Source organism: Physcomitrium patens, chromosome 1, assembly GCF_059467195.1.
Source record: "Physcomitrium patens ecotype Gransden chromosome 1, ASM5946719v1, whole genome shotgun sequence".
In the NCBI taxonomy this organism is placed as follows: domain Eukaryota; kingdom Viridiplantae; phylum Streptophyta; class Bryopsida; order Funariales; family Funariaceae; genus Physcomitrium; species Physcomitrium patens.
Window position 1 is genome coordinate 6,865,698 of NC_143410.1, and position 15,378 is coordinate 6,881,075.

General features: G+C 41.7%; 1 protein-coding gene across 3 annotated transcripts; it reads right to left on the reverse strand.

The window, feature by feature from the left end:
* Positions 1-5,379: 5,379 nt before the first annotated feature.
* On the reverse strand, positions 5,380-10,500 carry LOC112282576 (nematode resistance protein-like HSPRO2). 3 transcript variants are annotated; one of them, XM_024520347.3, is made up of 5 exons: positions 10,256-10,500; positions 7,790-8,857; positions 6,945-7,251; positions 6,230-6,825; positions 5,380-6,091 (listed from the first exon to the last, which is right to left on the reverse strand). In XM_024520347.3, exons 2-5 carry the CDS (start codon positions 8,459-8,461, stop codon positions 6,017-6,019), a joined length of 1,650 nt encoding a protein of 549 aa, XP_024376115.1. In that variant the 5' UTR covers positions 8,462-8,857; positions 10,256-10,500; the 3' UTR covers positions 5,380-6,016. The 3 variants fall into 3 exon arrangements, with proteins under 3 accessions (XP_024376115.1, XP_024376106.1, XP_090104855.1); XM_024520338.3 differs by having other exon boundaries at positions 10,096-10,260; XM_090248729.1 differs by lacking the exon at positions 10,256-10,500 and adding an exon at positions 9,649-10,195.
* Positions 10,501-15,378: the final 4,878 nt, after the last annotated feature.

Here is a 15,378-nt window from a genome sequence, read left to right on the forward strand (position 1 = left end):
TAATTGGGTCTGCATTGGGTTGCCCGGCCAATTCAGGTCTCATATTGGGTAAGAGGACCCAGATTGGATTCTTGAAATTGGATCCAATTGGCTCTTCGAACCCGTCGTGTGAATTGGTCCTTCTCTTCCTGCGGACTCCCGTTATTGGAATTGAATGGAGCATTTCAGTATGCCCCGAATGACTGTAACGGGGTGACTGAACCTGGCCACTCAGTATTTGTACAGGAGTTGGTCGATGCTCCCAATATTCGAGGTAACTGAATATTAATAAAATTCCCCTTTCTTTTTATTTTCACTGTATACTCGTGTTACAACACGACACCGTCTTGTGTTAGAAAAGCTACGAAGTGTTGGACTATATGCAAAACTGGAAAAGTATGTATTTCATATACCTCAAGTCAAATTTGTTGGATATATTATTTTCAATAGAGGCCTTTTTATGGATCCAAAGAAGATACAAACAATCATCGATTGGGCAAAGTCAAAAATTGTATGTGATGTTCAATGTTTTTTTAGATTTTCAAACTTCTACAAAAATTTTGTTAAAAATTACTCAAAGATTGTTGCTCTACTTACACAGTTGACATGCAAGGACAAACTAGACTAGGGCCTCAAAGCAAAGAAAGCTTTTGAAAGCTTAAAAGATGATTTCATAATAGATTTAATTTTGATACATCCAAATTTCAACAAGTCCTATTTTACGGAGATTGATGCCTCAGACTTTGCATTGAGAGCATTTTTATCATTATATAGAAAAGATGATAAACTTCATCTAATTGCATTCTATTTTTAAAAATTCTCATTAGTAAAAATTAATTACAAAATCCACAATAAAGGACTACTTGCTATTATAGATTCTTTCTAAAAATGGCACCATTTTTTTAAAGGCACCTTTTATTAAAGTGATTGTATATACAAATCACAAGAATTTTGAATACTTCATGTCAGCCCGAGTATTGAATCATTGCTAAGAACATTGAAGTATATACAATCATGATTTGATTTTTCCATCACATATTGATCCGAGAGCCAACAAAGGTTATCAGATGCATTATGAAGAAATTCCTACTTTGAACCAAAAGAAGGTGAGGCAACATATAATCAATAATAGGCAACCTTGTTAAAACTTGAACAATTTCATCTTTGAGCAACCAATGTATCAATGCATGTGAATTTATCATTTCTTGATCAAATTTGTAAAGCTTCAAACATGGACCTTCTTGTTCTTAATATCAAGCATCTTGCCAACAACCTTTCTGAAGAATCTTTTAAATTCAAGTATGAAGACTACTTGTTCTTTGAAGAACTTTTGTTCGTTTTTGAAGGACCAACTTGCCTACGCATTCTTCAAGTATGCCATGATTTCTTTACATTTGAATATTTTGGATTCAACAAAACCTTGGAACTTTTGTCTAGAGACTTTTAATGGCCTAAAATGTGAAAGGACATTAAAGAATTTGTAATATCATTTAATACTTGTTCAAGGTCAAAAAACTCTTGACATCGGTTATATGGACTTCTTCAACTCCTTCCTATTCTAAGACAACCATGGACATCTATCTCTATGGATTTCATTATAGATTTCCTACCATCAAACTTATTTGATACTATCTTTGTAGTTTTTGATCGATTGACTAAGATGGCATATTTTATATCTTATAAAAAATCAATCACTAGTGAAAAGATGGCAAGACTATTTATTAACAATGTCTATCATTACCGCAGGTTTCTAAACGACATTGTGTTAGATCGTGGGCTACAATTTGTATCAAGGTTTTGAAAGGCACTTTTTAAGATTCTTAAGATTTACATCAACCTTTTCTCTACATTCTACCGTCAAATTGATGGCCAAAAGGAGCAAATCAATAAAATTCTTAAATAATATTTGATGTACACCATCAACTATCAACAAGACAATTGGACTTCCTACTTGTCATTGATGGAGTTTGCATATAATAACACAATCCATCCATCTATACAACAAATGTCATTCTACTCAAACTACGGTCATCATCCAAAGTTGGATGTCATAGAGTCTTCAAAGTCGACAAATCTAGCAGTAGAGGAGTTGACTATGAAGATGGCCAAACTTCAAGCAACCATGAAGACTCATCTAGAAAGGACTCAACAATATTATAAGCTATTGGTAGATGAATTGAGGAAGGAACATTGTCCATTCCAAGTTGGTGACAAAATATGGTTTCTTCAGCACAATATAAAAATTAACAGGCCATATGATAAGTTGGACTACCAAAGGTTGGCACCATTTGTGATTCAGAAAAAAATTAATTACCGAACTTATCGCTTGGAGTTACCTTCATCTATGAAGATTCATCTAGTCTTTCATGTTTTACTTTTGAAAAGGTATAAAGAATCGAACATACCAGGTCCAAGACAACCACCACCTTCTATGGTTGAAATCAATGATCATATTAAATTTGAGATAGAAGAGGTATTAGATTCAAGGATAAGACATGGAAGGCTTGAATATTTGATCCATTGGCGTGGATATGATATCAACAATTGCACATGAGAACTAGATGGCAATCTTATAAATGTACAAATGAAGGTTCGAAAGTTCCATCAACAACATCCATCTAAACCAAAAGCAGCAAAATGAAGAATAGTAGCTTAATAAGATGGCTTTACCATGAAGATTCTTAATTCTTGGCTTAATAAAGAAAGGAAGGAGGCAACCTCTCAAGAGGCAATTATTGTCAAATATTTAGAATATTATAAGTCAGTAGTTTGAGTTCACAACCATAGCCTATTTATATTCTTTTGATCTTTTCTATTTTATATGATATAGATAGTCAAGAGATAGATGCCTTGCCAATCATACCATCTCAATTAAGTAGCTCGTAGAGACAATCCCAAGATGAAGAGCCGCTTGAACCACAAAGACGTCAAAGGATACCTAGTAATTATGTTTGAGGTAGAACTTACCTAAGAAGGACGTCCAAAAAGAATGTTTGTAGGACAATTCCATAATGAAGATGCCAAAGTTCATGCTTGGTCACAAGTAGAAGACTTAAAGCACTATCAATGGCTATAAGAGCCTATGAACCATTTATCTTGCAAAAAATAACTAAAATATATAGTAAACACCATACAACAGATCTTCAACTTCTTGTACATATACTAGCTTGTTTCAACTTTGCTTCTCAGAGACCTCGAAGCTAAAAGAAGAGGTGATGTCACAGACATACAATTGAAGGTTCCAAAAAGTTCTAGAAGGTTCCAGAAGGTACTAGTAGGTTCTAAGAAGGCTCTTGAAGCTTTTAGGAGATTCTAGAAGGTTTTAGAAGGTTCTAGTAGATTCTAAGAAAGTTCTAGAAGGTTATAGGAGGTCTTAGAAGGATCTAAGAAGCTTTAGATGATTTAGGAAGCTGCTAAAGGAGAATCTTATACTTGTTTTATTTTCAAGCCTAATAGAAACTTCTCAAGAAGCTTTTTAGGACCTAGTATATATATGAGTTGAGGTTGAAGGAATCCTCAGTCTTGACAACTCACTTCTTGTAGTTTAGCTACGACCTATTATCTTGTATCCAGTTGTTGTTATAATGTCTAGCTAACTCCATTTCTTGATCTTGAATCCTTATCTTGTATATAGTCCCTAACATTATTCTTGCTTCTATATGTACTATCTAACTAGAAGCTATATAGCAATATTTTTCACAACATTGCAAAACATGAGAAATCTTTTGTAATGTCAGTGGAGATAGAATGGTGTAGAAATTTGAAACTCATATTCACTAGAGTTGAATATCTTAATTGAAGCAATATAAATGTCTGTGGCACATATTGTGTCTCGATTGTCTGAGAAAGTGGTAAATCCTAGGAGAGAGAGCGGCCATGTGAAGGGGAATGATTCGAACAACCTGAGAAGCAGTGTGAGGAGAAACACAGCGTCAGCGTTACTGCATCGTGGCTTGCAATTGAAGTCACCATTCAGCACTACAAACAGGTTTAGCCGTCAACCAGCAGTCACCATGACGTCCCGCGGTGATTCGCCAACTGCACGAACAGATGGGCCTCTAGTTTCAACTGGCTATCGTCGCTCATTGCAATTTTTAGGTGTTCATTTAGAATATTCTGACTGTGAGTGATCACGTAGAGCATTGGATATGTACAGATGTAAAGCAGCGATAAATACGAAACAAATCGGCTCGCTGGAATGGTCGTTGCCTAGAGATTGGCCAAAAAATGATTCGACCAACGCAACCTACGACTCTAGGTTGGTTAGAGCAGAAACCGTTTCCTGTTCTAGTAGGGAGAGTATTTCGCATTTCGTGCGGAAGTCTGTTGATTCTGATTGACGCGTCTTTCCCAGAAATCATGGAACGAAGTGGTGGGAACGAAGTGGTGGGAACGAAGTGTTGAGAGAACAAGGAATTTGGACTGGTCGGTGACGTAGCCGTAGGGGATTGTCACCGTTGAACCTGCTCTTGATGAATCATCTTTGGATAAGGCTATTGCAGGCTGTTGTGCCCGTAGGGATGATTGCATGGAGGGGAAATTCGATGGAACCTAGGAGGAATTAGCAAATTCCATCGTTGTATTTGCAACATGGCGTGGACTGCCTGAAAAATGTTGTGGAAGAAGTATTCTGGGCGGCGCACGCGAAGAGCGACAGTACGTCCGTGGAACATGTGAAGGTGAAGTAGCGGTGAAGTAGCAGTGAAGTAGCGGCTGGTAAACTGGTCGAATGCTATTTTTGAATTTTCAGGATTTTAAAACAGAAACAGCCAAGGGCCTGGGTGATCATAGGCGCAGCGAATCGGGCAGTCAGAATAAGTGGATTCTGTGCTTGCTTCTCCACGGATCGATTTAAATCTGATGAACCAATCCCACAGAGCAAGATGATCGTCGTTCTTAACTCCTGCAAACTTGAATGTAGTAACAGCGTTCCATGAGGAGAACTAGATTACTAAAGCAGCAGCACAGCATCTCTGGCTGCGGACATGGAAGTACCAGAGCAGAGGTTGATAGAATGGGAAAATTCATTGCCAGTTACGTTGGACGCACGTACTCAGTATACACGAATACAGCCACCAAAAACAAAAACAGGTTGAAGACTAAGGCTAGGAAAAGTGGGTGAACGGATCCAGAAAGCATGCAGTTTCTGAAAAACGAAGGCTTCTACTAATTGATAAAATCGACACCATGAATGTACAAGTATAGACGTTTGTACAAAAGCCGGCACTGTTCACTGTTCACTATTTACAATCGTTTCATTCGCACTCCACTGTAGATCCATTCGGCTAGTAATGGGCTGCAAGTACGGTGTTGAAAGCATCACGGTGTTTGTAAGCGGACAAAGGTGGAACGCATTGTGATCCTGGCAGACTGAAAAGCCCTGTAATGTGAGAGCCACAATAAATGAAAAAAAGCATTAAGATCAACTGCAAACAGCGTGGAGCACTTGTTTGCAGTAACAGAAATAACAGTAAAAATTAAATAGTAGGCATAGTCAAGTCTGTACTTGAAACTACCTCGTAGATCCAAGGTTGGTTGAAGGGGGACCAATATACACAAAAATGTCCACACCTCATAATAATGTAATTTACACCTCTACCACAGTAAAAATGAGAAAACATACGGAACGAAAACACACCAATCCCGTGACAATGATCGACTACGTCCGTCTTCCTATTCCAGCTCTCTTAAGGGCCGTCAACGTCCGAAGACAAACTCTCTACACTCGTATTGCAATCCTATAGAATCCATGATCCACTGATATCTGTCGTCCACTGATTTCCAGAGGCGGGGAGTGCGGACCGAGCATCGGCATAATCCCCTTTCGCACAAGAACTCTGTGGGCGTGTGTGTGTGCGCGGGAGGGAGGGAGGGAAAGTTCAAAGCAAACAGCCACGTCCTCGACCCGAATGCCGAGGCAGTAGTTCCCAGGGTGGATTATCACCTCCCCGTGTTGATGGCTAATTTAAAGGACATCCTCCGTCTTTTAGAGGATCTCCACCAATTCCACACTGCTAAATATTTCGGCACCATCATATCAAGCCCCCATTGCTCCTTGATACATGTAAGCAAGGGTCGCGTAAGACTGCTTCTTTTGTATAGGTCTTGAAGGCTGCGGAAAAAGCAACAACCGCAACTAGAATATTAGCACCAAAGATCCGCACCACATCATGATATGAAAAAGCTCATTCATTAGATCCCTCCAGATAACGTTAAAAAAATACGAATTCCAATAGAAGATGCTAAGTACCTTTTGTGCTCGCTCTTCACTTGTGTCCGCCTTATTGCTGTCCCCACTGCCACTATTTGCATCAACACTGGAAGCCTTACTAGAGTTTCCTGTGTTCAATTGTCGGCTTGTCTTCTCCACCATGAGCTGCCTCATGATAGCACCCTCCTCAAGTTCCGGATTGTTATGCCAATAGCTACCGAGGAATGTCTTCGCACCGTCGAGGCTGGGGAAATACGGCGGCTCAAAGTAGATTTGAGACAGCGCATCTGCAGCAGAAACTTCCGCTTGTGCCGTTGCCTTGTACTCCCCGCTTCCCATAACAGCGATCACTAGCTGCTGGTATGAGAAGTAGAATTGCCGAACTGCTGCCTCAACCGCCTGAAACGCTTGGAGGAGATGGATTGTGGACGAGTGGTATGCCAAGGGTCGCCGAAACGGCGGGGCCACATGAGTGCTCATCCCATGCGAATGGAGCAGGTCCATTACTGCCTCTTGAAGCCTTGGACCGCCTTTGGGATCGGCTTCTACTCCAACCACCTTGGGGACCAAAAGCCGAAGGTCCTTGCAGCCCTTGGTGATTTTTCTTAGCCTCGTGGATCGCAAACAGTAAGCACCTACAGAATTCATAATCCATCAGAACTGAAATTTACGGCTTATTAAATGCAGAGAAACTCAACTTAACAGTGGTCCGTACGTTTACAACATTGTAACAAGAGCAAGATGACTGTCTCACCTCCACCAATGTGTTTAGTGCTGATAGCTGCCTCGTCCTGGGATATTGCAAGCTCTTCCTTCAAGCGCATGAAATCGTCTGGATCCATGATTTGGAGCAGGTCCATTGTGGACATAAGAAGCTTCCACACACGCTCAACAATCCAGCAGTTCTTGGCGGCCAATTCACAGTTACCTTCTTTAACCATTGTTTCCACATTCTGTAGCAAACCAGAAGCCACTTCCAACCACGCTTCCATGATTTGATGTACAGTCGAGAGGGTGTGATCCTCAGGATGACCAGGCATGGATTGTCTGCACGCATAAACCTGTTACACAAACACTCCATAAGATTCCTTCGTGAAAGTAATAAGCACATTCAATACGTTTTAGTATACTTGAACCACCGTGCACATGGTTGAGACCAAAGACATTGTTGTTGCAAATGCAATCTCTAAAATATCTCTCGCGAAACCGATGACGGCATTCGTTTCTTCAAATAAGTTGCGGAATGAGGATTCAGAAGTCAAACCCTAATTCCCAGTAGATGATAAGAGTTGGTTGCAAAATTCTGGTCGTAGAACAACAAAAACTTACGAATGTCCCAGACAGTCACGACTTCAAATTCTAGAGCACGATCAAATACTATAAAAAAATAGGTCTTAAGTTGATGAGCGCTTCGCCATGAGAGAGACAAGATCTGCAGTAAATTAAATACTATGACGCAAATTCATAGAATCATAAACCAGCATGTTCCCAGTCGGATACAATCCCGAGATGTATCAACCTAATTAAGAGGTTTCGGACAAATTTGCCACAAGAAAAGTGAAAAATTTAAGAAAGTGGCAATGCGCAGAGAAATAGTACCTCAAGAGGTGTGCAAACTTTGTCATACTCCAAAACCGGCTTGCCAGACAGATTGGGCTCCCCAAGGCCCAGAGTGAATGGTGCGCGTGCCATGTGACCTTCAATAGCAAAATGCAACCTAGTGCTTACATTTTGGGCAGTTCTCCAGGAAGCAAGACGAGGTAACAAACTTTCTTTGCTGATTCTACTAACAATTGGCCGCGACCCAGACTTGTGCCAAACCACCGACTCGGTTCCTACGTGGCTGCAACTGTTAGATAGCGTCGATGTGGGCGCCTCATCGTCCCCTTCAACGATGCAGGATAAAATCTCCAGCTGCGAGTTTATGAGTGACTCCAATCTCCGAAGCCATTCGTCGCGATATATGTAAGGCCGCGTATCGCATAGAACACATGAGATCATGCGGAACACAAGCTCTAAGCTGTGAAGAGCAGGTCTCACTAATCTTTCGTTTTTCCAATTGGGAAACTCCTTCAACCGCCATAGCCGGGTCAAATCGGGAAGGTGCAGATAAAGCTCATAAGCTTCTACCTGCTGAGGTGACGGTTGCACAAGAGCTTCGATGTCGCAATTCGCAAGTGACACAGAAACAGGCGTTCCGGGAAACACCGCGCAGTGCACCGGACCCCTAGATCTCAAGCCGCGTGTGTCCATGCATGGGTTATACTCCATGGTTAAAGATCTGAAGTGATCCGTGCGCAAGTTTCAGGATAGGTTGCGGACTCAAACGCCAAAGTAGCGATGGAGTACACAAGAGACACTCTTAACGGAGACGATCCCCAAAACGCGAACATCTCCTGTTAAAAAGTAAACAGAATGCTTCGGTGTGCGCGAGATAATTGTCCCCTTCCAAATATTAACTCCTAGTTTATCCGGTTCGGACAACGCCCCCGGAGTTTTGTCCAAAAGACTCCACCAAAGTTTTCTCTAAAAGACTCCACCAACAGACCACCCTTCGAATCGTCGATACGCAAGTTTCAATATGATCCTCAGATATCCTCTACTTCGGGTGCTGTCAAAAGCCAGCGCTGCACCAGGATCCTCTCTTCTTCTTGAATCGCAGTGCACCTGAGGAAATTTTTAAAAAGATCACAAATTACTTCCTGAGCCTAAGTTATTGCATGAAACATTTACAACACTTCAAAAGACACCAGATGCACAGCCCTGAACCATCATCACCGAAGCAAAGACCGAAGCTCCACATGATCCCCTCTCAACACCGAATAGCTTCCACTCAACATATCGTGTCTAAAATCCTTCTAAATGTGAAATGATGTTCTTGAGTGTACACAAAACTTTCAGATATCATGAATCTATTGAGAAAGAATTCCTTCTCAAAACATCTCAATAAAAGAGGAATGCTTTGAATAGAAACAAAATTTCAGCCACGAGGCATCACAGCCGACTCATCGTTATTGGAAGGAATTAGGTCAACGGTAACGACTATGATATCGCTTCGTCTAATAGCCTCGAGAAGAAAGGCAAAGAGCTCCTGAAAAGAAGCATAACCTCAACCTCAACCTAATGAAGTTATATTGTGATGCCTTCGTGGCTGAAATTTCGACCCCCTTCCAATAATATCTCTTAAGAAACTGAAATTACAGCAGATCAATGCATTCCTTCCAAAGCTCAAAATCTAAATCCCTTGTTATTCAAGTATCAACTTCAACGTCGACAGCGTACTCCCCTACGTACTATTGGAGTAAGTACATACTTCCAAACGCTGTCCTTGTAAAACACTTCAATATGATCTGAAACGCTCTACGTGAAAGACTCGCTCATGATTCTTGTTCACGCTGCATGAATAACCTCGCAGAATCCACATCGGCATCTAAAACAAATCGAACAACCTCTCTTACCCGCTTTCAATGTCGAGTAGAACCACTTAGACCACAGAACTGTGGCTGGAAGTTTTCAAAATATGAAACAACGTTCTCAAGTGCACAGATAACTCCTCCCTATCACGGAACTCTAAACAAGGATCGATTTCGATCCACGTCCTCTGCGGGACTACATCGCGGCAGAGGATATACTCTACACACTCGCTCCCAGGTCGAAGAGGGATTCTGCTCGCGAGTACCGTCGACGTCATCATGCTACGCAAGCATATCAATCACTACGCAATAAGAAGTCCATACAAAACATGCTTTCCAACTCTACTCATCAGATTGACAACATACACTGCCAACACCGAGCCTCCCCAATGCCCAGCGTGAGCGCAACACAAAACAACCTCCACCATAACCTTGGTTTCGATCAACAAAGCTGTGTGCCAGCAGTCCAGAATCTCGACATCGAAGCTATACCTGACCAGGCCGACTAATCTTGTCGCCGTTTTGCAAACAAACACACAACCACCACCTGCTCTGACTTGGAGTCCTTCTCTCTCTCTCTCTCTCTCTCTCTCTCTCTCGCTCTCCCATGCAGTCGCTCAAATGGACTCGTTTTAACGCTGTATGCGCCCACCTGCTGCGTCTCAGAATGAAGCAAAAGCACGCCAGCAAGCTTGGGTATATCCAGATCCCTGCCAAGTCCAACTACCCAAACCTCCAAATCCACTGCACTTCCTATGCTCCTGCCGCGTCTGTCGCTACTTAATTAATCCAATTTTAATCCACCCGAGTTACCCCCTCCGTCTACTGCAAAAAGTCAAATTCCCCATCTGCTTCCTCATCTGTTCAACGCAACGCACCGGCCCAAGTTGGCTCTGTTCACTCTGTCTGCCTTGTCACTCGTCTTCGTACAAGCTACACACTAACTCGTCGAACCCCACCATCATCGACTACTCCCTTCCCTGCACCTCGCCACATTGGACCCCACAGAAATCCACCGGATTATCGATCAAGTTCGTTACTGCGGAGTGTTCCGTCAGCGCGCTCCCATCTTCCTGGACTTGCCGATTCGCCGATTCAGGGGTTATCCGATTTCTTTTTATCTTTTTCGAGCCCACCTCCAAATGCGTGTGTGGTGGCAAGGATTGAGGATTAACATGAGACCTGCCTTTACGTAGACGGCACTCGCGCCTTCTCTTCCGATTCAGCGCCACGCTTGAAAGCGTGGCGCCACCTTAACGGCAGTGTGAACGGGGTTCTTATTCATATCCCCTCACGTCAGCACCGCAGTTCCCTCTCTTTGGCCGTCGATTTCAAACCCCCCTCGCGACCCCTAAACCTGGTCGATCTTCCGGGAAAGTACCGCTCTCTTCAGCTCAACAGCCATTTCGCCACTCTCGGCCACTGGGTTTGTCATTAATATCCCCTCTGCCCTCCTCCGTGGTAATTCTTCAATAACCTGGGAATTATTTTTATATATAATACTTTCGAGAGCTATCAGATACTTCCCTCGTTTTCCAATGTGATTGAAACTTCCATCATTTAAATTTAATACTTAAATATTCTATTTGCTTTGGTTTGTGGGTTGAAAATCATCCATTGTTCTGACTGGCTGAGTTTTTGGTGTGTATCGATGTGAGAAATAAAAAAGGGGGGTAACCAGAAATGTGTGGATAAATTGCTTCATGTGAGAACAAAACTCTGGGATTGGAATGGAATGCCTTTTTTCCCACAAAGAGTCTGCATAAGTAATGAGTTGTACAGCCACTGTGTAGAAAAAGACTTGAAAGACCAAGGTGTTGGTCAACTTTTTGTAGACCAGAATTCTCCTCTACAAAGCCAACAACTTCATTCTTTCTTTCACTATGGTGGGTTGGTGTGGGTGGCTAAATATTCACAACCCATGCCAATTAAGTATGATTCAAAACTTTAGGGCTTGAGCTACAACTTGTTGCATGTATTGAGCAATAAGAAGTAGCAGAAATTTACAAAAATGAATGGATGGATGCAGCTGTTGCTGTCATGTAATATAGACCTACAACAGTGCTTGCTATCATCTGTATACATGTATGTAGCAATAAACAAAAAGAGGAAATGAAGTTTCTGGAATGAGTAGTTTCTTGAAACTCAAGCAATGCTAACCTATAACATGTGACCCATGTGTTCATCCAACATGCTTTGATTTATTTATTTTTCTCTTTTTTCCACTGTCTGTAAGCAGTTAAATGTCATTTCATTTATTTATATGTATCTTCTTTCAAGGGATCTGTTACCAAATCCATAACTGTTATGCAATTTTGGAGGAAATCAAGAATTGACGAAGGATATTTGTCTGGAATCAGGGAAATTGCATTGAAAACTTGGTTAAGGGAGGCAGTTGCTGTTGAGAGCAGTGAATAATGGGGAAAGAGCTTGATAGATGGATTAGATAATTTCCGAATACTTTATTTATGAACAGTGTTTCCTTTCATCTGGGATCTCTCTTTGTATGTCTGTACATACACATCTAATGCACATTTACAAATAAATCATTTGTGTATTTCTAGGAAATAGCATCTAGGCAGGAAAGCAGCAGCTAATACAATGTTGATTGTGGTCATCCACAAAATGTTTATACAGGATAACACATGTTGCCAACACAAGGCAAATCAGGGATAATTCCGCTTCTGAGTTATTGAACCAAAGAAATTCCATAAAAAAATAAGTATGTTAATGTGTAGGTATAGATGGACACATGTACACAGACATTCAATAACCTTTCCAAAGCATTTGCACACAAAGTTTAAAACCCTCAAAGCTTAAACTTTTGTTCAAATCAGCATTTATTAAGGAGTGCACCATCAACTGTCCAGGTCACATAAACCAACATCCAGTTCACACAAGGGGGTTGGGGATGCCAAGTGGGTAGCATGAGAAATGAGCTGAGTAGGCAGGGGCTTGGAAACAAAGCGGGGGGGGGGGTGCAGGATGAAAGATTTTGATAAATGGAGGATTTTGTTATTGTTTTTGTTTTAGTTCATCGACCTGCAAAGGAAGTGTGTGGGTGGGGGGGGGGGGAGGGGGGCTCTAGCACATGGGTCATCTCCCAAAAGTCATGGCACAACAACAATGATGTGCCACCAACTAAGCCTCTCCCTTCTTCCTCCTTCAGAAAGGTTTTTGAGCCTGTTTCCCTATTCATCACATCCCAAGTCATTCATTCAGTCTGACAGTCAGTCAGTCTCTTCAACTTATCTCCAGCAATAACACAACTGTTTCTGGGTTTTTCACTAAAAGGATTAAGTCATCAGTTGTTGAACTTTTTGACCTGCCAAGGCCTGGGGCGACCACTATCCCACACACCAAACCCTAGTTTGGTACCACCAATAAGGGATCCTTCTTACACCGTTTCATGGGGTAATGAATTTTATTGAACCCTCCAGTCCAGGCACTGGGCAGCGTTGTCTACATTCCATGTTTTTATCACCAGTAAAGCAATAAAAATCAATGAAGGAAGAAAGGGAGAAGGATACCAATCCTATGGGGCTTAGCCTCGTGGCAGTCTTCACTTCCTTTCACCATCTTTTGCTTCTTCTTCTTTTTCGTTTTCTTTTTTGTTTTGTTTTTTGTGCTTTGTTTTTTTGTCTTACTAGTGGTCCCCTTGGAGGTTGTTGGCTATGATGTTCTGTGCTCTCCACAGGCTTTGATGACTTTCCATTGTATCCATTGGTTGTGGATATTTGTTTCACCCTGTGCTAGGTCTGCAGCTGCCTACAAAAAGACATAGTGATCCAAAAAGGAGGAAAACAATAAAAGAAAAAGAAAAAGGAAAAGGAATGACACACAAAAAGAGAGACGGAGGTGTGTGACCCCCTGATAATTGCTCGCCCACATTTCTCATGCAGAGGGAGCTTGTTCCCGCCTTTGGGAACCCACCGTCGCCGAAAACTTCACACATCCATCCCAAAGCAGTTAGTACCGACGAATGGATGATGATAGGGTTTTTGATCTCTTCTCATCCTGCCCTTCGATTGATACCCGGGTGTGAAGTCTAATTGTGTAAATGAGTAGTAGAAGAGCATGGAACCAGGTCAGACCTTCAATGACAAGGAAGGGTTCTACCTCTTGAGCTTCTCCCTCTTGGGTCAACGTCAAAATCTTTAAAAAAAATAAAAAGAAAATTGTGTTTCCTTTACTTCGATCACTGCATATATATATATATATATAGAGAGAGAGAGAGAGAGAGAGAGAGAGGCTGAAACTGGAATCCTTTCAAAAATTGCTTAATGAAAATTTTCACAGTTATTTTCAAAACATTGAGAACCTCAAAAATTCTGTTAGATACAACATTTTATTGCAAGTAAGCTTTGTCAAATTAATTCGTATAAAATTTCACATAACAGTCACAATGTTCATGAATTTCTGTTTCTACAGAAGTGGTTGTATTTTTTTATTTAAATCTAAAAAGTATATTAATTCGATGACTATTAAAGCTCAAGTTTGAAATTAATTGTGACAAACTTGGCTTTCACACACACATATATATATATATATATATAGATATAGATATGAATTCACACGCATACGGACACGCACACATACACCCAGTGGATGTAAAGATAAAATAGGAACGATTATTATTTTGATCACGAAGATTGAACAAATAGCTAGAAATTCCTATTGCATTACATATAAAAGAAATTACAAATATATGATGTTGATTTTAAAAGCCGGCGTTTTACATCAATGAAAAAATCAAAGCTTTATCATGTTGTGGTGTTTCACTTTGCAAGGGAAATACTATTCACTAGTCACTGTGCCAATAAACTTGGATATCTCTCTCTTTCACATCTATGTATTTTATGGACACATGCATTAAAGTTGTTAGGTTCTTGAACGGATCTGGAAAATAAATGTATATATATATATTTTTCATCCATAGACACATCGTTGTATGCACAACATTCTACAGGAAGCTTGTTGTGATACAAAGCGATGGGGGCGAGAGTATTCCATCGATACGGTGAACATCCCCGTCTCGCTCATTCATACTGTGAATTGGGCTTGTCTGTACTCAGGAATTCGATCGAGAAGCTTTCACGGGGTTGGTTGATTTGTCTCTGACCTTCGGAGTAATACAAAATCCGACATCAGCAGCAACAGCCAATTGAGATTCGACATCATTCTGACATGAGCTGTTTGCTTGCTTCTTCTTCTCGTGATGAGGCCCCACTAGAATATCTGCAGTTGCGCGATGTGGTGGAAGTTTTCCGTCGACACGGAACTGCGGGGTGCTTCCGCCGCAGGTAGCGCACTCATGAGCACTCATGAGCGCGCTGCAGACAATATCAAGCGGATAGACCAGTCTACGAGGGAGGTGCCGTAGCCGCAACACACGAGCTATCGTATCCGCAGAGGATACGCCGTAAACCAGCCCGCCAAGGCGAACAATATCCAGATCAACAGCCGTTCTGTCAGACCCGCCAGCCAGCATTGAAGACGATGCTGGGGCTGTGACGTTGTACTTGTCGCCGTTGGGCCGCATTTCAAAAAAGCGAACACCCAGCTCACGGAGCGGCGCACTTTTAGTGCTCACACTTGCGAGGTCACAACTGTAGTAACTTCCGATCTAGTGGAAGGGGCTACGCTCTCGCCTTCTGACGTCAGTGGACCCGCCTAATCGCCAACGTCCACGCGGCTGAGGCAGTGCGCTGCCCGAGCGGAAAGAAATCCTTTGTCAGTGCTGCACGCCGTTGGAGGTGGGGTTGTTGATTCATG